At 46.7% G+C, this 22,753-nt stretch overlaps 2 protein-coding genes across 4 annotated transcripts; both read left to right on the top strand.

Annotated features, from left to right (window-relative positions):
* Nucleotides 1–289: 289 nt before the first annotated feature.
* Nucleotides 290–16,611, top strand: map3k3 (mitogen-activated protein kinase kinase kinase 3). Of its 3 annotated transcripts, XM_058048477.1 has the most exons (17): nt 290–1,072; nt 3,542–3,611; nt 4,583–4,704; nt 4,967–5,007; nt 6,177–6,276; nt 6,358–6,474; nt 8,004–8,124; nt 8,578–8,711; nt 8,936–9,009; nt 10,630–10,697; nt 10,778–10,873; nt 10,960–11,121; nt 11,209–11,357; nt 11,721–11,852; nt 13,373–13,502; nt 13,567–13,744; nt 13,856–15,639. In XM_058048477.1, exons 2-17 carry the CDS (start codon nt 3,608–3,610, stop codon nt 14,082–14,084), a joined length of 1,857 nt encoding a protein of 618 aa, XP_057904460.1. In that variant the 5' UTR covers nt 290–1,072; nt 3,542–3,607; the 3' UTR covers nt 14,085–15,639. The 3 variants fall into 3 exon arrangements, with proteins under 3 accessions (XP_057904460.1, XP_057904461.1, XP_057904462.1); XM_058048478.1 differs by lacking the exon at nt 13,567–13,744 and having other exon boundaries at nt 15,489–16,611; XM_058048479.1 differs by lacking the exon at nt 13,856–15,639 and having other exon boundaries at nt 13,548–13,739.
* A 581-nt stretch (nt 16,612–17,192) lies between these two features.
* Nucleotides 17,193–22,291, top strand: gfap (glial fibrillary acidic protein). Its single transcript, XM_058048522.1, has 9 exons — nt 17,193–17,714; nt 18,281–18,341; nt 20,117–20,212; nt 20,281–20,442; nt 20,521–20,646; nt 20,866–21,086; nt 21,176–21,219; nt 21,367–21,449; nt 21,676–22,291. The coding sequence occupies exons 1-9, from the start codon at nt 17,224–17,226 to the stop codon at nt 21,706–21,708; spliced, it is 1,317 nt and encodes a 438-aa protein (XP_057904505.1). The 5' UTR covers nt 17,193–17,223; the 3' UTR covers nt 21,709–22,291.
* The last annotated feature ends 462 nt before the right edge of the window (nt 22,292–22,753 follow it).

Here is a 22,753-nt window from a genome sequence, read left to right on the forward strand (position 1 = left end):
AGTAAGTCTTATTTTTCTTTGTTTTGTTTTTTTTTAAAAGCTACTCTAGGTTTACCTCCCAACATGAATTATTTCGATTACTTTTACACACAATACTATAAACTAAATCACTTGTAACCACTTACATTGCGTTATTTTACATGAAAATAACCTTAGAATAGCTCTGAACGAGCTTGTCTTGCCACACTTCAAATTTCCGAGTGTCCCTGAAGGCCACTCGAGCATCACACGACGTCACACAATGTCTCCGCCCACATGGTGGCGCGCGCTCCTGCGGTCACATCTCCAGCGAGAAGAAGTACAGTGCGCGACCCCGAGTCTGCACAGTGCTCATTTAGCTAGTTTGAACGCTCAATAAATCCTCCCTCGGATGAATAAAAAGACGACTTTTAGGGGAATACTGGACCAAGAATGTGTTAGGACGTTTCGGAAAACCTTTTCAGGACGACTTGGACGCTTAAAAGTGGGTTCCGGTGGTGAAATGTTTTTTTTTCCCTGTCAGGAAGTTGGATGTAGTGGGTTGGAAATGATTTTGTGCTTTTGTTTTGTTTTGGAGACTACATCGTGTACATAATGGTGGTTCGAAGACGAAGTTTGTCGTCCTAATTTAGTTCGTTTGGCTGCCGAATGAAGTTCGGGCAAAGTTCCACGAAGTCTGACGAGGTTTGCTACAACTCGGCGCCATAAGTAAGCCTTGTTTGTTTGTTTTCATACTTTACGTTCAGTTCAGTTTTGGTACACAATTCATATTCAAGCATACTTTTGATACTTTGGACGTAGCAGGAAGAAAAGCTAACTCTCCTGAATTATGGATGCAAATAACTCCAAGAAGTGAATGGGACACCTTCCTGATCCAGATGTTTGCCCTGAACAAATTTAACAAGTTCTCCAAAAATGCGACGTTCGGGAACACCTCTTAAGGAACATTTCCGGTCTAAACCCCCCACGTGACCTTGTTTGCTTTTACCTGGGAACTGACATCCACCTGTGTACACCATGGCCCATTATGGCGCTGCCCGCTGAGGATGATGATGATGAAGATGAAGATGATTGGAGGTCACACGTGACACAGGTGAGTGTTTTGGTGGCGTCTTCGCCATTAGTAATGTCCCAATGTGTCCCGCAAAGGGAAGTGATGTAAACATGGCCTCATGTATGTGTTGACATGCATGACCCCATCATTGACCTCCACCAAGGCCTAATTCCTTATCTCCACATCCTACATTGTTTGTATTAGACCTTTTAGGCATCGGTGGGGCTTTTTTGTACTTGCAAGGCAGGGAAAAGTTATGGAATTCCCATAAAGACTAGTTTGGAACATTCCGGAGCTGAGCAGGTGACAGTGGATTACAGTAAAGAATGTCATGTGATTCAACATGTCTGTGATTCAACATGTTTATTTCATCCTACCTCTCCTAAATATGGCTTTTAACACTATTAGAGCCCTCTAGACATGAAATAACACCCCTATAGTCACATTTAGACTTTCGTTTACTCAGTTTCTACTGCTTATTATCACAAGGGTCACAGGGGGATGGAGCCTATCCCAGCTGTCTTCAGGCGAGAGGCGGGGTACACCCCGGACTGGTGGCCAGCCAATCACAGGGCACATATAGACAAACAACCATTCACACTCGCATTCATACCTATGGACAATTTGGAGTCGCTAATTAACTTAGCATGTTTTTGGAATGTGGAGGAAACCGGAGTACCCGGAGAAAACCCATGCATGCATGAGCATTGAACTCAGGTCTCCTAGCTGTGAGGCCTTGCACGCTAACCGCGACATAGGATTCCTTATTTATTAATGGAATATTTAACTAGTTAGAGCGTCGAAAATGTGTTTACGACCTCCCAAATATGGCTTTTAACACTATTAGAGCCCTCTAGACATGAAATAACACCCCTATAGTCACATTTAGACTTTCGTTCACTCACTTTCTACCGCTTATCCTCACATGGGTCACATGGGGGTGATGGAGCCTATCCCAGCTGTCTTTGGGCGAGAGGCTGTGGCCAGCCAATCACAGGGCACATATAGACAAACAACCATTCACACTCACATTCATACCTACATATGGACAATTTGGAGTGGCTAATTAACCTAGCATGTTTTTAGAATGGGGGAGAAAACGCACGCATGCACGGGGAGAACATGCAAACTCCACACAGAGAGGGGTGGGATTGAAGTCGGGTCTCCTAGCTGTGAGGTCTGTGCGCTAACCACTCATCCACCGTGCAGCCCATAAATGCAAAATATATGAAGCGATAATGATGAAATAATAAGTGAATGAATTGAAGATAAATGATATCAGATATGACTACGGTTTTATGGTGTAATCAGATCCAGATTATTGGTGTTGCGTTTGTGTGCATGGTTTTCGCAGCTGCGTTCAGGAGTTCTGTAGAAGGTTTGTGTCTAAGCAGAAAAGATGATGTCACTGCCGAGTGTCCGTGAACCCGACCGCCTATCTTCATTTGAAAATAGGTTAAACAAACAATTACTCTCTTTTACATGAAGAACATTAGAGGCCTGTTTCACGTCCACATGATTGCTAGCCTGAGCGGGAAGCAGGACTGGGAAAAACAGCCTCAGACTAAACACCTCCAGAGGCAGAGAAAAGTGTAGGGAAGGGGGGGGGAGGAAAATCCTTGTAAATCCTGCGAGTCCTAGAAATGTGATACAAGGAAAATAAAGCGGGCACAGCTGAGTGGACTGGCAGAGGGCTGCCTCTTCCGCCGCTGAATTCCCCACATTCCGCTCGGAAGCTAATCGGAATCAGTAGAGAATTGGAGGGCAGCAGCGGGCAGAGGTCACATCGTTTGGGTGCTGAGCGTTCCCAGCATTCCCTGAAGTAACCACCGCATCGAACCCGGCATTATTGATGAAATAAATAAATGGAAGGACTTAAACACCTTCCTTCTTGGCAGCTGAGCATGCGAGCCGCGGATGCTTGAAAGCAGCGCGGCAACGCTCCGCCGGCCTCAGACAGACGTGCCCGGCATTCCTGTGGGTGATTATTACCCAGAAGTCACGGGTTGCCATGGGTGCCGATGCTGGCCGTGCCGTGAACAGAAGAGCTTTGCCGTGTTTCATCCCAACCGCGCATCCTTTGGTGCGCCGATAACTCCTCTGTACTGTCAGCACGGCTTGGGTCCAGGGTTTGTCTGATTTAGGGCATTCGTTGTTGCCGTGGCGACTGAACAAAATACTTCAATAAGTATACCGTGTATGCTGTCTTATGGGAAATGACTACCACAACATCTGTGATGTCATCTAGCTCAACCCGACACCACAGATAGATCGGAGCCCTGTGGGGGGAAACAGTCGCTTCTCTGCTGTGTTCAAAAGTACATTCCCGCCGCAGCCGGGTTTCCCTCGACGGCTCTCCTACTAGAGTTTGTTTACCGTCAAGATGGCAGCGCTCGCATCCTGACAATTGTTGCGCGTCTGGCTGATAACCTTTGTCTTCTCCTGTCTGACTCACATCCTTGTGCTGCGTCTGCAAAAGAAAAGCGTGTGTTTGTGTGTTTGTTGCAGTTGGCCCGGCAGCGCTTCTGAAGATCGCTTTGAGGACCACGCGGGGCGCTCACGCAAGCACCCACAATGAGTAAGTCCTCCAAAACGCTGATGCCAGACAGACTGTTTGGGGTTTTTGCTCATCAATCAAACATGGCCACCCCCCCGCCCTCCCCGAGGCCCAGACCCGTCAAAGCGGCCGCTCCAGACTCAGGTGTAGGATTGGGTTTCCGTGCCGTAAGACGCGGGGTTCTGGTTCTCGCCGCCGCATCATGGCCGTGTGATGTCGGTCCAAACTACACATGTGGAATGTTTTCTCTCTGAGTTCATCCAGCGAGGCAAAACCTGCCCAGAGATCAAACGTGGGAGTAGGCACATAAAAAAATCATCCCTCGTACACCTCAACACGCCGCTGGACAATGGAGTCTTTTTACTGGGCATGCCCACTTGCACCTCTGCTATTCGTTTTACTCTATAGCATGCTTCTCAGACCGCCGTCACCGTCCAGGAAGTGCAAGTTCTAATGTGTCTTGCGTGTGTAGGCGTAAAAAGCGTGACAGCAGCGTGGCGACGCCGTGTAAGGCGCCAACGAATTCAACAAAGAAGAGGAAGGCCACACAGTAAACAACAGCCAACAATGGAGGACATCTTTCTTCTTCTTTATTTATTTTATATTTTTATTTTTTTTGTCTTTTTTTCCATTCTGGAAAATGACCAATCTCAGTTCACCGGTCAAGACACTGCACCGGGTCTAGCCCCGCCCCTTTTAGACACTCAAAAAGTGTGATGTTGATGCCACTTGTGGTATCTTTCTCAGTGGTACCCACAGGGCTGGCATCTATTTGTGGCTTTTACTTGCTAAATATAGAAACAAAGCGATCCCTCGTGCTGTGTCTTCTTATTTCCTGGCAGACCAGGTGCCTTGTAATGCATTTATGAGTCAATCCTATTTGTGGCGGTCCAATTAATCTGTGACGGGCTACTACAAAAAAAGGGTTTTGTTGAAAAAAAAGGGACAAAATAGTGTTTTATTTTTTATTGTCGTTTGAACGCTCTCTCCAGATGAACGGCAGGCTCTCCACTCCATCATGAAGGACCTCGTTGCCCTGCAGATGACGCGGCGCCAGCCTGTCCTGCCGTACGACGGCGGCAAGCTGAAGGCGGCGACTCAAGCTAACAGACAGGTGGGTGGGGCTTACACCACCTAATGACATCTTTTAACGATGTACTGTTATTAATGACGTACACCACAGAAACCACAACTCGTACGTCATACACGGGTGTACCTAATGAAGAGGCCGAGTGAGGACCTCGCAAGTCGTCCTCCTTCTTTCATTGTTCTCGTACAAATGATGATTTTCCCATTCCTATTTAATCCCGTTGACACACACCCAAGGAATGATTTCATAATAAAAGCAACTTAAGCCTGCGTCTGTTTCTCTTCAGGAGGACGTCAGGATGAAGTTTGAGTTCTCAGGCGAGAGGAGGTGAGCTGGTTTAGGATTCACAAGTGTGTTTGTACTCCGAGGGGATTACGGGAAGCCCGTGCATGTCTCTGCGCTCCCTGCCCGCCAAACCTCCTACCTGCTCATTTGGCCATAAATAAGAATGTCAGCCACCTGACTGTACACGTCCAAACATACCTGCGTGGCGTCAGTGTTTCCCCATCTATTCACCATCTCGTTTGCATAATATGCCATGACAGGTGCGTACAATTGTAGACAAGAAAATGATCCCTCTTGCTAGGTCTTCTTCTTCTCTGGCAGCACATGGGGTATGTTATGAAGCAGTTCCAATGTAATGTGTTAATGAGTGAGGTCCATATGAATGTATGGATGGGAAACAGTGAGTATGCAGAACCATTTCAGGTCTTCTGTGCATGTGTGCAAACACATAGTCTATAACAGGGGTGGGCAAACTACGGCCCGGGGGCCACATCCGGCCCGGCAAGTGTTTGAATACGGCCCGCCCAATCTTTCCAAAGTATTTCATTTAAACTCAACATACAACCTGGCATCATGGCCTGAGCCAACCTTTTGATGGTTGTATCAATTTTGTTTTTTGACATGGTTTGTTCTTTACAAAGTGCTCCTGAAAAAAGGGACACAAGCACATAATAATAATAATTATTATTATTAGATTATTATAATTATTATTAGAACTGTTATGATTATTATAATTATTATATTAATGCAAATTATTATATTAATTATATATAATACTGTTGTTATATTTGCATATTTTACATAATAATAATATAATAATTATTATTTTAATTTTATTGTAATTATTATAATATTTTATTATTTTTAAAATATTTAAATATAAATATAAAATAATAAATAATAATAGCAGATTGCATGACAATTTTACAGATACAATAATACCAGGTGGACTGTTACATGTAAAACATATAGTCTGCCCCCCCCCCCCTAAAATTTTATCATATCAATGCGGCCCGCGAGTCAAAAAGTTTGCCCACCCCTGGTCTATAAAGTCTTCTATGTGAGCTGGAAAGGGGGGTTGGGGGGTGAAAGCGCTGCGGTGAGCTTGTGGCTGCCTGTACACACCACAAGTATGCAAAGGTGCACTCGGAGGAATTTACTCATGTTAAAAACTGCAACTCATCCGTTTTTCCTCTCGTCCTCCTGTGTAGGATCCTGATGTTTGTTCGACCTGTGCAGCTCGAGGACGTCCAGCGCAAAGTCAAGTCTGTGTTTGGCCAGCAGCTGGACCTCTATTACGTGAGCAACGAGGTAAAGATGACGCTCGTACTCGGATTCCGCGTGTGCACGAGCGCCGTGCGGGTTTAATTGAGGTGCGTTGCTTCCCTGCAGTTGTCCATCCCTCTGAAAGGTCAGGACGACCTTGACAAGGCTGTGGATCTGCTGGACCGAAGCTCCAACAACATGAAGAGCATCAGGATCCTGCTGCTCGCTCAGGAGCACAACAAGGTGAGACACACACACACACACACACACACACACGTTGTGTTTAGGACATACAGTACTATTGCATCACTGCTGTGTCTTCACCACAGAGCTGCTGTATGTTGTGAAAGCGGTTGGAGTTGCTGCGGTGTTGAAAAAAAAAAGACTTTCCAAGTCCCTTAAACACTCCATTGCATAATAAGTCTTAGTATAATGCTAGCAGGGGTTGGAGTTGTTGGAATTGGGTACTTTCTGTCAACTAAAACATATGCTAGCGGTGCCATGGATTGCCATATTTGCTAACAAGTGCCCTCAGAAACCTCTTTAAAAAACAGTAAAATGCTACTTCCAAGACTAAAGTGTCCAAAGTCCGACTAGGGTCCGCTGCACGTTCTAAAAATACAGTCAAACAAGAAGAACCCTAATTATATAATTTATAGTAATTATATAGTTCATAAATATGTTCTAATACAGGGGTCTCAAATTCAATTTACTTGGGGGCCACTGGAGCTAGAGTCTGGGCGAGACTGGGCCGCATCAGGTTTAAAAACAAAACAAAAAAAACGCATTTATTAAAAACAGAAAAATTAATAAACTTTGCTTTGGTTCCGATTTTCTACAATAAAAGCTCTGATAAAACATTCCACTGTTCTCAAATATCTTAATTTTTATTTTTCTACACAAAATAAGATGAAAAATAAACAAATCAAGAATTAAGAAAATCAATCAATCAGTAATAAATAAATATAATAATAATAATAAAACAGCAAATATTAAAAACTTAAGAAACCACATATAGTTGGTGGGTAGACAAATGATTTTTTTCAGATTAAAATGAACAAAGCATTATTAGAGCCCTGTAGACATGACAAAACACGACTATAGTCACATTTATACTCTTTATTTACAACATATTGCGCAACTGCAGGGTCTTGAGACACACGCTAACTCGCAAACTAGAGAGCTAGCGACCTAAACGGTAGCCTTCAAGTTATTTCCTTTAAACTTAAATAGCGAATAAAAACTAACCACTTCCACACGGATAGGGAGGATAACTATTAACAGTTATTTAACCTTTAACATGAACATGAATCAAACGTGATATTTTTTTCTGGGTACATGATACCATACAGCATCCATATCAAACTTGAACATTAAACTTTCATATCAAGGCGGGGGCCTCAAACTACTGTCCCGCGGGCCGCGTGTTTGAGACCCCTGTTCTAGTACAAAATGTACAACACAATTTATATGTGTTGATGTCATTAAGATTCACTGATAATGTTTTTTTTTCGTCAAGTTTGAATATTTTTCACCTTGTTCGGTGGTCCTTGAACACACCATCGTTGTAGCATGAAAGCTCGGGGCAAGCTACGTCTCAAAAATCGACAGGTCAGGTCTTTCTTCCAATGAATAGACCCTCTTAGCATATCTACATTAGCTTGGATTCAGCATGTTTACAAATAGCAAAATGGCCGCCACGTCCCGTCGTGGCCTCGAGGACCAGCACTAGCTTGCCGACCATCAAATATTCTCCCCTCTTTCCCTTCCAGGCCCCGTCCCCGTCTTACCACGTGCCCTGCAAGCAGGTGAGGATCAAGGCGTCCGAGTCCACTGGCGACGTCAGCACGGTGTACCAGTCCTCGGAACCTAGGGGGCGCCATCTTTCAACAAGTACGCCACCTCGCTATCGATGCTTGTTTAATCTGTTTAATCCAGTTTAATCTCACCGACTCGCGACTTTTAATATTTTTAATATTCAGCCTCGGTGTCGTCACGCAGGCTTTAGTCTTCTTCCCCACTGGCTGTTCTTTCCGAGTCTTCCCCTCCTAGCGACGACTCCTCTTCCTTTTCCTGTTCTCCAATACTAGATGATGCCTTCTGGCCCGCTGCCAATCAGATTACACCGCGCTATTAGTGTTCCCGGGATTTATTTTTCCTTTGGAGCGGGCAGGGGTCTCAGCGGTGGCTCCAGTGTTGGACGTTATGACGGCATCAGACTGTGGGCTTTCATTTGATGTTGAAATTCCAGCCTGCCGACTGCAAAGTGCATTTAGTTTACAGTCAGCGTTTGTCCTGTTCCTAATAAACCCCCCCTCACCCCCCCTCCCACTTTTGAATTTCCAGGTTCTCAGAACACGGGACGTAGCTCGCCGCCTCCCGGCTACGTGCCGGAACGCCAGCAGAGGATCGCGCGCCAAGGTTCCTACACCAGCATCAACAGCGAGGGGGAGTTCATCCCAGAGACCAGCGACCAGTGTGTGAGTGGCCCCGCCCGTATCCGTAATTATCTTCTCACTTGAAAACAAACTTTTCCAGCATGTTTTTCATGACTGAATGTTGTTGGGAGTGAGAGGTCAAACAAACCGTGCCATGGGTTCACACACACACACACACACACACACACACACACACGTGATGTGTAGCATGCACACACATAAGGAGGATCTCGCATGTGAAGATGTGTTTATGGTGCTCCGTGCAGGTGCTGGATCCTTGGAGCAGTGCAGAGAATTCCGTGTCTGGAAGCTGTCAATCTCTGGACAGCAACTCGGACAGGTCAGCAGCATTCCTGATGCATGTGAACATGTAAATCATTCGTATGTTTACCTGCAGCGTGGAAGGGCTGCACGGTGGTAGTAGTGGTTAGCGCAGCCAGGAGACCCGAGTTCAATTCCACCCTGTGTGGAGTTTGCATGTTCTCCCCGTACATGTGTGGGTTTTCTCCGGGTACTCCGGTTTCCTCCCACATTCCAAAAACATGCTAGGTTAATTAGCCACTCCAAATTGTCCATAGGTATGAATGTGAGTGTGAATGGTTGTTTGTCTATATGTGCCCTGTGATTGGCTGGCCACCAGTCCAGGGTGTACCCCGCTTCTCGCCTGAAGACAGCTGCCATAGGCTCCAGCACCCCCGCGACCCTTGTGAGGAAAAAGCGGTAGAAAATGAATGAAAGTTAGTACTTTTATTTTGATTATTTAGCACTGAACAGGAAGTTGCTGTGTTAAACAGTAACATGGTGGACTGTGTCTCTGTGTCTTCATTCATTCATTTTCTACCGCTTTTTCCTCACGAGGCGGGGTACACCCTGGACTGGTGGCCAGCCAATCACAGGGCACATATAGACAAACAACCATTCACACTCACATTCATACCTATGGACAATTTGGAGTGGCTAATTAACCTAGCATGTTTTTGGAATGTGGGAGGAAACCGGAGTACCCGGAAGAAAACCCACGCGTGCACGGGGAGAACATGCAAACCCCACATAGAGATGGCCGAGAGTGGAATCGAACCCAGGTCTCCTAGCTGCGAGTCCACCGCGCAGCGCTTCAAATTGAAATATTGCAGTATTATTCATTCATTCATTAATTTTCTACCGCTTATCCTCACGTGGGTCGCAGGGGGTGCTGGAGCCTATCCCAGCTGTCTTGGGGCGAGAGGCGGGGTACACCCTGGACTGGTGGCCAGCCAATCACAGGGCACATATAGACAAACAACCATTCACACTCCTGCCTATGGACAAAAAAACTAGCATGTTTTTGGAATGTGGGAGGAAACCAGAGAAAACCCACGCTTACACATGGAGAACATGCAAACTCCACACAGAGATGGCCGTGGTTGGAATTGAACCCAGGTCTCTTAGCTGCGAGGTCTGCGTTCTAACCACTAGACCACCGTGCCAGCTAGGTCAATTAGCGACTCCAAGTTGTCCATAGGTATGAATGTGAGTTTAATGGTTGTTTGTCTATATGTGCCCTGTGATTGGCTGGCCACCAGTCCAGGGTGTACCCCGCCTCTCGCCTGAAGACAGCTGGGATAGGCTCCAGCACCCCCGCCACCTTGTGTTTGCATTGATTGTTTATGATAAACAGCAAATCCCTGCATATTCGCTCCCCTTTTAAATGGTAAATTATGACTTTTTTAATGGTAATTTAAATAGACGGTTGTTACTTGTGCCTGTGAAATGAATCCAATTCCCGAGTTTAGACATTCCCACAGCAAGTTTAAACATTTATATGGGATTAGATAAGGTTATTAGTGGTGTTGATGTAGGCTCTTACTGCATATTCTGGAATCCAGAAGAAATGATGATGAATCATCTTGAGACTCTTTTGGAGGTCAAATGTTAGAAGTCATAAAAATACATCCCTCTCCTCTCGTCTCCTCTCCTGAAGCCCCGCCCTGAGGAAGTCTCGCATGCACAGAGCCAAGAGTTACCCGGACAATCGACAAGAGTTCTCAGGTGAGCCACCACAAACATTTCCTTATCATGGCTTTTTCCAGGAATGACTTCTGGAAAATCTGGTTCCGATGCATTTCCAGACAGGGAGAACCACGTCTATGACCGCTTGGTGGGCAAGGGAGGCACGTACCCTCGCCGCTACCACGTCTCGCTGCATCACAAGGACCACAGCGAGGGTATGGCGATGACGTCACGTGCCGACTCTTCACGCCTTTTGCGGTTTTTCCTGTCAACCGGCTTCTTTCTTCCCTCTTTTTGTCAGGCCGGAGGACTTTTCCCAGGATCCGTCGCCCCCAGGGGAATCTCTTCACTCTGGTGCCTTCACGGCGCTCGCTGAATGGCAGCGAGGAGAGCGTCGGCAGCTGGCAGCTGTTGGACACGCAGGGGAGACTCCGCCCACAGGAGCGCCCCGTGGCTCATAAGTGTAAGTGACCGTACCACCGACACCTGTCAGTCATTTCGGTGCCTTTACAACTGACAAGGCCCAAATTTAAATCCGGAATCTTTCCAGCGCCGAGCGCTCCGGTGACGTGGCGGCGAGGGAAGCTTCTCGGCCAGGGCGCTTTCGGGCAGGTGTACCTGTGCTACGACGTAGACACCGGGAGAGAACTGGCCGCCAAGCAAGTCCATTTTGATCCCGACAGTCCTGAGACCAGCAAGGTGAGACGCTCACTTCCTGTTCTTGCACAAAAACTGCACCTCTTGGTTTGACACAAGTTCAAATGTGACTTTGAGGCTAGGAAGTCCGCTTTCAGGAACTGAAGATTTTTATGGGAAAACTCTGGACCAGCATCCCACATTGTCACACTGTGAATCACATTTAGTCATGTGACTGCGGAGTCATCGCCACCGATGAAGGATGAGCTCATCTGTTCGGACTTCAGCGATCTCATTAGCATAAATCAATCATCAAGCTAACATTAGTTAAGATGTAACTTTATTGAATCCTCCTAACACAGAAATAAATGAATTGAGCAAAAGATGGCGGTGATGACAACCATAAAATCGCTGTCGTCCGTACAGGAAGTGAGCGCCTTGGAGTGTGAGATCCAGCTGCTGAAGAATCTTCATCACGAGCGCATCGTGCAGTACTACGGCTGCTTGAGGGACCACAACGAGCGGACCCTCACCATCTTCATGGAGTACATGCCTGGGGTGAGTCCTGCTTTCTTTTAAACGGGTCATTTGAAGGTTGTTTTTTTTTCACACAGAAACATCATCTCAGGGAGGCAAATAAATCGAATCCATCTTCGGATGACAAGAGCCTCACTCCCAACTGGAACACGAGCAGCAAATTCCCGGGCCAACTCATTGACTATTCCAAAAAGTAGATAAGAAATGGAGGTGGTTTTGGTTTTCCCATGAACTACCTCAATAAGAAAAGACTTTCTGGAGTTTGTCACATCTCTTTCCAAGCTCCGCTCAGTCAGGATACGGCATTGTCCCAAATAACGGAAGTTTTTTTTTTTTTTAATCCCAGGGAAGCAAAGGAACTGTTTTCATAGTCAATACACAAAGTTAAAACCGCTTATCCAAGGTCGGGTCGCGGGGGCAAGAACCTATCGATCGGACCCGGGGAGGCATCCTGACCACATGCCCGGCCATCTCATCCGCTTCCTGGATGAGGGTACTTCTCACCTTGCTTCTAAGAGAGAGCCCGCCCACCTACCTCCTACCTTATGGATCATCTTGTCCTTCTGGTCACTACCCAAAACTCATGTCAGGTCTGAAGATGTTTGTCGACATAAGTGGACATAATTAGTAAAAATAGTAACTTTAGTACAAATAAGTTAGTACTTGGGCGGCACGGCGGTCGAGTGGTTAGCGTGCAGACCTCACAGCGAGGAGACCAGGGTTCAATTCCATCCCCGTGCATGCGTGGGTTTTTTTTTTCCGGGTAGTCCGGTTTCCAAAAACATGCTAGGTTAATTAGCCACTCCAAATTGTCCATAGGTATGAATGTGAGTGTGAATGGTTGTTTGTCTATATGTGCCCTGTGATTGGCTGGCCACCAGTCCAGGGTGTAGGTCCCGCCTCTTGCCCAAAGACACCTGGGATAGGCTCCAGCACCCCCCGCGACCCTCGTGAGGATAAGCGGTAGAAAATGAATGAATGAATGAATAATACTGCAAGTACAAACAATAAACAAACAATAAACAATTTAATATTTCAATTTGAGGGGCTGCATGGTGGACGAGTGATTAGCACGCAGGCCTCACAGCTAGGAGACCCGGGTTCGATTCCACCCTCGACCATCTCTATGTGGAGTTTGCATGTTCTCCCCGTGCATGCGTGGGTTTTTTCCGGGTACTCCGGTTTCCTCCCACATTCCAAAAACATGCTAGGTTAATTAGCGACTCCAAATTGTCCATAGGTATGAATGTGAGTGTGAATGGTTGTTTGTCTATATGTGCCGTGTGATTGGCTGGCCACCAGTCCAGGGTGTAGGTCCCGCCTCTCGCCCAAAGACACCTGGGATAGGCTCCAGCACCCCCCCGCAACCCCTGTGAGGAAAAAGCGGTAGAAAATGAATGAAAGTTAGTACTTTTATTTTGATTATTTAGCACTGAACAGGAAGTTGCTGTGTTAAATAGTAACATGTTGGACTGTGACTCGGTTAGTTCAACATAGATGGGTTGGCGACTTAAACGGGTTCCCAATTCCGTCTTTGTCAGGGTTCAGTGAAAGACCAGCTGAAGGCTTACGGAGCTCTAACGGAAAACGTGACCCGGAAGTACACCAGGCAGATCCTGGAGGGCGTGTCCTACCTGCACAGCAACATGATCGTACACAGGGACATTAAAGGTAAGGAGTTATGGAGTTATAGGAATAAATACAGAATGATGGCAGTGCGGGATTCGGCTCCCAGGCGCCAACATCCTGCGGGATTCGGAGGGCAACGTTAAGCTGGGAGACTTCGGGGCCAGCAAGCGTCTGCAGACCATCTGCATGTCTGGCACCGGCATCCGCTCCGTGACCGGCACCCCTTACTGGATGAGCCCGGAAGTGATCAGCGGCGAAGGCTACGGCAGGAAAGCTGACGTCTGGTGAGCCGATTTTCACACTCACGTTCATTCTGCGTTGCGATTGGCCGCCGGTGCGGCAGCGCGGTCGTGTGATTGGATCAAAGCAGAGATTCAAAGGTGTCCGTCTTTTAGGAGTCTGGGCTGCACCGTAGTGGAGATGCTGACCGAGAAGCCCCCCTGGGCCGAATACGAAGCCATGGCGGCCATCTTTAAGATCGCCACGCAGCCCACCAACCCGCTGCTGCCCTTGCACGCTTCCGACCAAGCGCAGGACTTTATCCGCTGCATCTTCGTGGAGGCCAAGCAGCGGCCCAGCGCCGAGGAGCTGCTCCGCCATCCTTTCTCCCAGACTGTGTGCTGAAAGCTGCCTGGCCTCTGAACTTTGACCCCCATCCCACCCCCTCAATGTAGCATCAAATCCAAACAGCTGGATGTTTCTAAGCTTTGCTGCACGGCTGCCCTGTCCTGGTGCTCCACTTTTGGAGTCTTTGTGGGTCGAGCAAAGATGCAGTGTTGTGTTCCACTTCACCATCGCACCATCTCACGGTGCCCTGGTGGAGATAATCAAGTACAGGCATGCCTTTCTTTTTAGACCAGCAAGCAAATGCAGCTTGAAAAGGTGGAAGTTGTTAACAAGGATTTTAGGAAGTGTTTTGATTGGTCTATTGGTGTATGGTTGGCTTAGGGAAGGTGTAATGCAAGGTGTGTCCACTAGGTTGTAGTCACGAGTCAGTGGTAATTGGTGGTGGTCTGGTGGAAAATGCAATGTTTATCCTCACCACTAGAGGCCACTATTCCCCCTCAGGATTATTGGCAATTTCATTCATTCATTCATTTTCTACCGCTTTTTCCTCACGAGGGTCGCGGGGGGTGCTGGAGCCTATCCCAGCTGTCTTCGGACGGGGTACACCCTAGACTGGTCGCCAGCCAATCACAGGGCACATATAGACAAACAACCATTCACACTCACATTCATACCTATGGACAATTTGGAGTCGCCAATTAACCTAGCATGTTTTCGGAATGTGGGAGGAAACCGGAGTACCCGGAGAAAACCCACGCATGCACGGGGAGAACACAGAGATGCCCGAGGGTGGGATTGAACCCTGGTCTCCTAGCTGTGAGGTCTGTGCGCTAACCCCTAGACCACCGTGTATTGGCAATTTCATCATGATGCTAATCCGCTTCATCACCTCCCCAAAGCCGAATGCTTTGGCTTTTTGCCTCCAAACCAAATGGAAAAATATGACATTGCATGCTTTGAATTTGAATTTTTGAGTTTTTGTCAGGAAAAAGGTTTGCTCTAAGCCCACATTTTTTTTTATTTTGTTACAGCAAAAGAAGCTCATTTGTGGTGAAAGTCCACCTAAAAGCCTGAAGAGCAAAGATCTCACCGAGAAGCTTTAACGATCAATTTAAAATCAGATGCACTTTCTTTTTTTTTTTTTTTTTTTTTCAAATGTGAACCTTTTATTTATGCCCCCTGGTGCCAGTTCACTTGGTTATCATAAGCAAATATGTGTGAATATATATTTTTATACTCTTATCTTTTATCTTTATACTGCCTCTGGGGCCAAGAGGGTCAAATAAGCAGCATGTGTTGCAAAATGTACTTTTTTTTTTCTAATATGTGTAAAAACCACCTCTGGCTGGCCGGGGCAAAGAAATATAATAATTCTCCATTTTATTCATTGTTGACAATTTTGTGTTGTTTTGTGAAGGAATGACTTTTTTTTTTAATCGGATTTACTTCTCTATTTTGCAGATAGAATTATAAAGAGCATGCAGGAGTTTGCTGTTGGACGACTTTGTTCACCCCCGAGGTTCAGGACCCTCAGCGGCCACAACATTAGGTACACCTGTCATTTAAAAATACAATTTGTGCCTTTTGTAAATGATGATAACGCTTAGTTTGATTGTAGCGAGAGTTGTTTAGAATGTATTTGCATATGAAAAGGATTCAATGCGGGTGTACCTAATGTAGTGGCCAGTGGGGCGACATGCTGAGATTAATGTAAACGGCAAACCGCCGGGGCGAAAAAAGGAAGTAGTTTTCTAGGTTCTATATGTTTATGTATGTAAAAGATGACTGTATGTGTATCACGACGGGACTTGCAGTGCAAAGTCAAATGTATTTTACAGAAAGAAGAGTTTAATATCTACACACAAACCGTGCCTTTGCGCTAGAATAAGCCAATAAATAATTTTTGAAAAATAATCAGCCTGTTCATAATAGATTCATATCATATTTGGATGCATTTTTAAGTTGGTCTTGTGTGGGATTTTCTAGAATCTGTCTAAATTGCAGCTGGGGAAAAAATGGAGGGGGAAAGGCTTCTCACAGGACTGCAATGTATTTGTGGCAACACCTCTATGATGTCACGTAATTTGCATAAATTAAATTATGAGTCAAAAATGTGAATAGCATGTTTAAAAGTACAAATGAACTGTGACTGCTTTATAACGTTCTCATTCAGATCCCTCCTGCTACATCTTCTTATTCTCTGGCATAGTCGGTGCTTTTATACCGTCGTTTACCACGACTGTAGTAGTACATGAATCCAGACCCACCATCCGCCAAGTACCAACCCGGTAAACATCCACATCCGAGTGAAGTCCGTCACTGTACCGCATGCGTTGGTCATGTGACCTCGGCGTGGAATGTTGTTTTTTTTGGGTGCTTGACAGGATTCCTGCTGACATGCAGACTGGACCGGTCCTCTTTTGTGGCGCTGCTCGGCTTGGACCCAAAGGTGCTGAGTCATGGCGCTGCTCTGCTGGTAACTATTAAGATTGACAGTCCTCATCTTCATTCTTCTTCTCTTGTTGTTTTTTTATGACATGACCTCGGCGACAGGAAGTTCACTGTGTTTATAACCTTGTGGCATGGAAACAGGAGTTCAGAACAATCTTCCTCATTGTTCACATGTAAAATAGAGTCATAAAAAGTCGTTGTCTTGCAGGCTCAGGTTCATCTGGAACAAAAACCTGTTCTTTTCCCTCGTAGCAGCGCACCGAATCCATGACCTCTTGTATTCATTAGCATTCAGCCTAGCGGTCTGGACCAGAAGAGTCCCAGAATTCCCGAAAAAAACTGTACATTACACATGGAACCAGTGTTCCATATTTGAAGCCTTTCAGTTTTGAGATTATGGATGGGGTGCACGTTCTTGGTCGCTTTGTGCCTTCATATTGGGGGGGGGTCAGGACACAAGGATTCTTTTCCTATGAGCTGGACCCAAAAGGAAGAGTGGGTGTGGGACAAAGGGGGTGAAAGGCAGCCAAGAGAAATTTGGACTTGAGTGGACGAGCACAAACAATCGCCTGAAGGCAGCACATTGAGGATGGAATAGAGCCCCCCCAACCCCCCCACCCCCCACGCTCCTTTTTGTCCCTTTCACTGCCAGAACCTCTCTCCGCCCCCCTGCCCTACCCTGTGCCCCCCCTCCTGTTGTGGACTCTATAAAAGCGCTGGTTCAGATTCAGTTCTAGTGGCCAACATGGAGAGTCACAGAGTCCAGTCTTCCTACCGGAGGCGTTTTTCCCCCCAGGCCCCCAGCGGGGTCCGCGTGGGGGGTCTCACCTCCAGCCGCCTCTCCTGGCACCACGGCAGCCCCCGCACCTTCGCCCACTCCAGCCCGGTCCAGCGGATCACCCCGCAGGGCCCCGTGGAGAGACTGGACTTCTCGGCCGACTCGCTGCTGAAGGCCCACTTCAAGGAGACGCGCACCAACGAGAAGGTGGAGATGATGGGCCTCAACGACCGCTTCGCCAGCTTCATCGAGAAGGTGCGCGTGCTGGAGCAGCAGAACAAAGTCCTGGCGGCCGAGCTGGCACAGCTGAGGGGGAAGGAGCCCAGCAGGGTGGGCGACATCTACCAGGCCCAGCTCAGGGAGCTCCGGCAGCAGGTGGCCGACCTCGGCACCGAGAAGGCCCGCGTGGAGATCGAAAGGGACAACATGGCAGCCGACGTGGCCGTGCTCAAGCAGAGGTGGGTGGGGCCGGTTCCCAAAAGTTGACTTCGTATTTCTGTATTTGAGGGCATTGGTATGCGGATCTGTTGTCGTCATGGTTTGGAATTTGGGCGCCCCCCCAAAGCCCCCAAAGCTTTCCTCCCAGGTCCCTCTTTCACAAACTTGATCCAGCCTGATTCCATTGGCTGAGTGGAGAGGAACGAGGCCAGCACAATAGTGCGCCCTCTCCCGGACCCCCACCTTACAAAAAGCTCAGCAGATGTTCTTCAGTGGCTCCAGGGTCAAAGTTCACCAGAGTCCATTATCAATGACTCTCCTTCGGTCCTGTTTGGATCTTTCTCCGTGGGGGAACTCCATCCCGTGGGAACGTTTGTGGCTGTTATTTGGGATGAAATGTGTAATGATGCATGAGCTCCTCCTCCTTCTTCTCCTCCTCCTACTCCCAGTAAAATGGAATTGCGCTCCGAGACCTCCACCAAGGTCTCAGTAGTAGCAGTAGCTATCGCCATCACATCATGACACGGCGTAATGCTAATCATATTACATCATCTTTATTCATGTTGTGTTTGTGTGTTCTGTTGAGGTTGCATGACGAGGTGGCCCTCAGGCAGGATGCAGAGAACAACCTGAATGCCTTCAGACAGGTAACCAGCGTCATGGAACTCATGGACTTCAGCTCGTCAATCAGCAATACCATAGAAAGTCAACTCAGATGTATTCTTTAGAGTAGTCAGTGTACAGCTTGCACAGCAGTATTCATTTACTACCCATGACTGTCTAAATGTTTTCTGCTTCACAATGACACTTTAGAATTTAGCTTTCTCTTCGATGAACCACAGCTCCTGCATGGCTGGCAGCACTCGTGCAGCCCCAGACTGTGACACTACCACAACAAGAGAGAGGCTCTTCAACATGTCACAGTAAATGTTGGAATTAATCTTTCCCTGTGGTAAACCACAGTTCCCCCATGTCTGGCAGCACCCATGCAGCCCCAGACTATGGCACTACTACAACTAAGAGCGAGGCTCTTCAACGTGTCACAGTAAATGTTGGAATTCCCTTTGATGAACCACAGTTCCCCCATGGTTGGCAGCACTCGTGCAGCCTCAGATTGTGACACCACCACAACCAAGAGAGTGGCTCTTCAACATGTCACAGTAAATGTTGGAATTCATCTTTCCCTGTGGTAAACCACAGTTCCCCCATGTCTGGCAGCACTCGTGCAGCCTCAGATTGTGACACCACCACAACCAAGAGAGTGGCTCTTCAACGTGTCATAGTAAATGTTGGAATTAATCTTTCCCTTTGATGAACCACAGTTCCCCCATGTCTGGCAGCACTCGTGCAGCCCCAGACTATGGCACTACCACAACTAAGAGCGTGGCTCTTCAGCATGTCACAGTAAATGTTGGAATTAATCTTTCCCTGTGATGAACCACAGTTCCCCCATGGCTGGCAGCACTTGTGCAGCCCCAGACTGTGGCACTACCACAGCCAAGAGAGTGACTGTTCAACGTGTCACAATCAGTTTTGATTGACTATTTGACGTGTCACAATCGATTTTTGGAATTCAGCCTTCCCTTCAATGAACCACAGCTCCTGCATGGCTGGCAGCACTCGTGCAGCCCCAGACTACGGCACCACCACAACCAAAGAGTGACTCTTGTAACATGTAACAATAATTTGTGGAATTCAGCTTTCCCTTCAATGAACCACAGCTCCCCCATGGCTGGCAGCACTCATGCAGCCCTGGAAAAGTGACGCGAGAGACAATTATCTTGCTACTATCTTGTCTTGGAATTCATTTTTTCTACAATGAGCTGTAGTTCCCCCGCTGCCAGCAGCACTCGTGCAGCCCCAGACCATGACACCCTCTGTTGGAATGACAGCACTCGTGCACAACGTTTGACTCGGGGTAACTCACTTATTTAGACAAGAATGATTGCGATTGGACTTATTTTCATAAGCGGTACAGAAAATACCATACTGCTGTACAGGCTATACACTGACTACTCTAAAGTACTCTACAGCCACAAGTCATGTGTGGACCTTATAGTATCATTCAGGAAGTGATGTCATGTGTGGACCTTATAGTATCATTCAGGAAGTGATGTCATGTGTGGACCTTATAGTATCATTCAGGAAGTGATGTCATGTGTGGACCTTATAGTATCATTCAGGAAGTGATGTCATGTGTAGACCTTATAGTATCATTCAGGAAGTGATGTCATGTGTAGACCTTATAGTATCATTCAGGAAGTGATGTCATGTGTGGACCTTATAGTATCATTCAGGAAGTGATGTCATGTGTTGACCTTATAGTATCATTCAGGAAGTGATGTCATGTGTAGACCTTATAGTATCATTCAGGAAGTGATGTCACGTGTGGACCTTATGTATGGTATCATTCATAATGCAGGATGTGGATGAAGCGTCCCTAAATCGAGTCCAGTTGGAGAGGAAGATTGAAGCTCTGCGGGATGAGATTGACTTCCTGAAGAAGATTCACGAGGAGGTGAGCGTTATTATATTTGTGTTCTTATGAAGGAGAACCCCTGTGAACGTTTCCACACTTGGATGTAGGAGCTCCAGGAGCTGCAGCAGCACATCATGGCCCAGCAGGTCCACGTGGACATGGATCTCGCCAAACCGGACCTGACCGCAGCTCTGAGGGACATCCGGGTCCAGTATGAGACCATGGCTTCTTCTAACATGCAGGAGACGGAGGAGTGGTACCGCTCCAAGGTCAGATGGTTGCAACGCTGCGTACACACACACACACACACACACACACACATGCTAACAGGCTATTTGCTGTCACAGTTCGCTGACCTGACAGATGCAGCCAATAGGAACGCTGAGGCCTTGCGCCAGGCCAAGCAGGAGGCCAACGAGTACCGGCGTCAGGTCCAAGTGGTCACCTGCGATCTGGAGGCGCTCCGTGGAACGGTAAGACCACTAATGGATAAGAATCCCCACAAATGTGCAGAACATCCATCCTTGCTTGCACACATTAGAGATGCTAGAACCTGAGAGAAGGTCTGCTGGCCCACCATCTTCCTTCATGGACTTGCTTTGTCCACCAGGAACCCTCATCATCCACGATTGATCCCAATATTTGAGTCCATATTGTGTACCCAACATTCTAATGTGTCTGTCCTCCTCGAGAACGAGTCCCTGGAACGTCAGCTCCGGGAACTGGAGGAGCGTTTCTCCATGGAGGCGGCAGGCTACCAGGACACGGCCAGCCGCCTGGAGGAGGAGATCCAGGGCCTGAAGGAGGAGATGGCCCACCATCTGCAGGAGTACCAAGACCTCCTTAACGTCAAACTGGCCCTGGATATCGAGATCACCACCTACAGGAAGCTGCTGGAAGGGGAGGAGAGCAGGTGGGATGCTCAAATAAATCTAAAAATTCCATCCAATATTGTAAATATTATTATCTCATATTTGTTGATATATTTGCTGTTTCTGTCAGGATTGTTATGCCAGTCCAGAGCTTCTCCAACCTGCATTTAAGAGGTAAGAGCACATTGCCGCCCCCCAGAGGAAAATATTGGTATTACAAGAGAAAATATATTATTCATTCATTTTATTCTTTTTTTTTTTTTTAGTAAACCGTGTCATAATTCGTGTGCCTGAAGTTTCCCGTCTTTTTCATATTTTAAGATACTCTTATGGACACCAGAAGCCCGGATCTCCACTTGAAGAGGAGCATCCTGGTCAGAGCTGTGGAGGCCAGAGATGGAGAGGTAGAGTAACGCTTGTACCTCTCACTCTTGTCCGCTAGAGGGCGGTGTTAAAGCACCTCTGTAGTGTTTTAACAACATTGACTTTTGACAACCTCAAGCTTTTTATTTGTATTTTTTTCTCTCAAAAACAACCAGCAAAATAATTAGAAAAATTAAAAAAATATATTTAAATATTTTTATAAATTTTGTACTAATTTATTTTATATTTTTTGTGTTTTCTTTCCAGGTCATTAAGGACTCTAAGGCCACTGAGCATTAGTCTGTCTGGTCCTCCATGACAATATAGTAACTACTCATAACTACTGTACTCCTTTTTTATCTTTATTTTTACAAAAATACAAACGTGTCCTACAATATATTTTCATCACCATTTTTCCCCAGCACTGCCATGACACTTCGTACTCTGATTCTAATGTTTTGTTAAAAAAAAAACACTGGACACTTTATTAGGTACACTAGTCTTCTGTCCCATAAATAGAGACATGATTTATTTTGATGAAGTGTACATTTGTTTCCAATATTTTGACAAAATATGACAAACAAAATATTAGGAAGGTTTCTGATTGTATTGTCAAATTTGCAAACATGCCAGAGTACTACGATGCCTGTTGGGGTACATTGTGATGGTTTGCGTAGACGGCCCTTTTTAATGACTGATAGCTTGTACGGGTGTACCTAATGTAGTGGCCAGTGATTGTATGGACGGACCTGGCGTAGTTATTTTCCAAGCCGAATGTGACCTTTGCTCCTCCAATAAGCACCGAGCGCATGAGTCGTTATCTGAGTATTTTGACACACTGCAGAGTGGAACTTGGTGGATGGGGGGGGCGGGATTGGGGAGGGGGGGGGGGGGGGGGGGGGGGTTCTCTCATCCTCAGCGTGAAGCCCCAAGAAGGCCACTAATGAGAGTGCAGCTTTGTGGAGGCTGTCGGTCGCTGTCGCCACGGTTACACTGTTTGATTGGAGGCTTCCCATGTGACACCCCCCCCCCCCCAACCCCTCCTTCCTTTTCCCCCCTGAATCCCTAGGAGACTCTGTCTATTTGAGTCTTGCAGCAACACACAAAAAATGGTCAAATCCCTCGGCGGTGTGATCAGGAGCTTCTTATGTACGTTTGCGGCTCCTCGTGGCCACAATAAAAGAACAACATGGTGGCATCCGATGGTCACGTTGCTTCTTTGTCTGCAATCATTGTAGTCATGTGACATTTATGACACATTCTCGTTCGTTTATTCCGTCATTTTGAACAATATGAACATGATTGGTCTAATCAGCTCATTCTAAAGCGGAGATGTGTTTATTAA

This window comes from Doryrhamphus excisus, chromosome 15, assembly GCF_030265055.1.
Source record: "Doryrhamphus excisus isolate RoL2022-K1 chromosome 15, RoL_Dexc_1.0, whole genome shotgun sequence".
Taxonomy (NCBI): Eukaryota; Metazoa; Chordata; class Actinopteri; order Syngnathiformes; family Syngnathidae; genus Doryrhamphus; species Doryrhamphus excisus.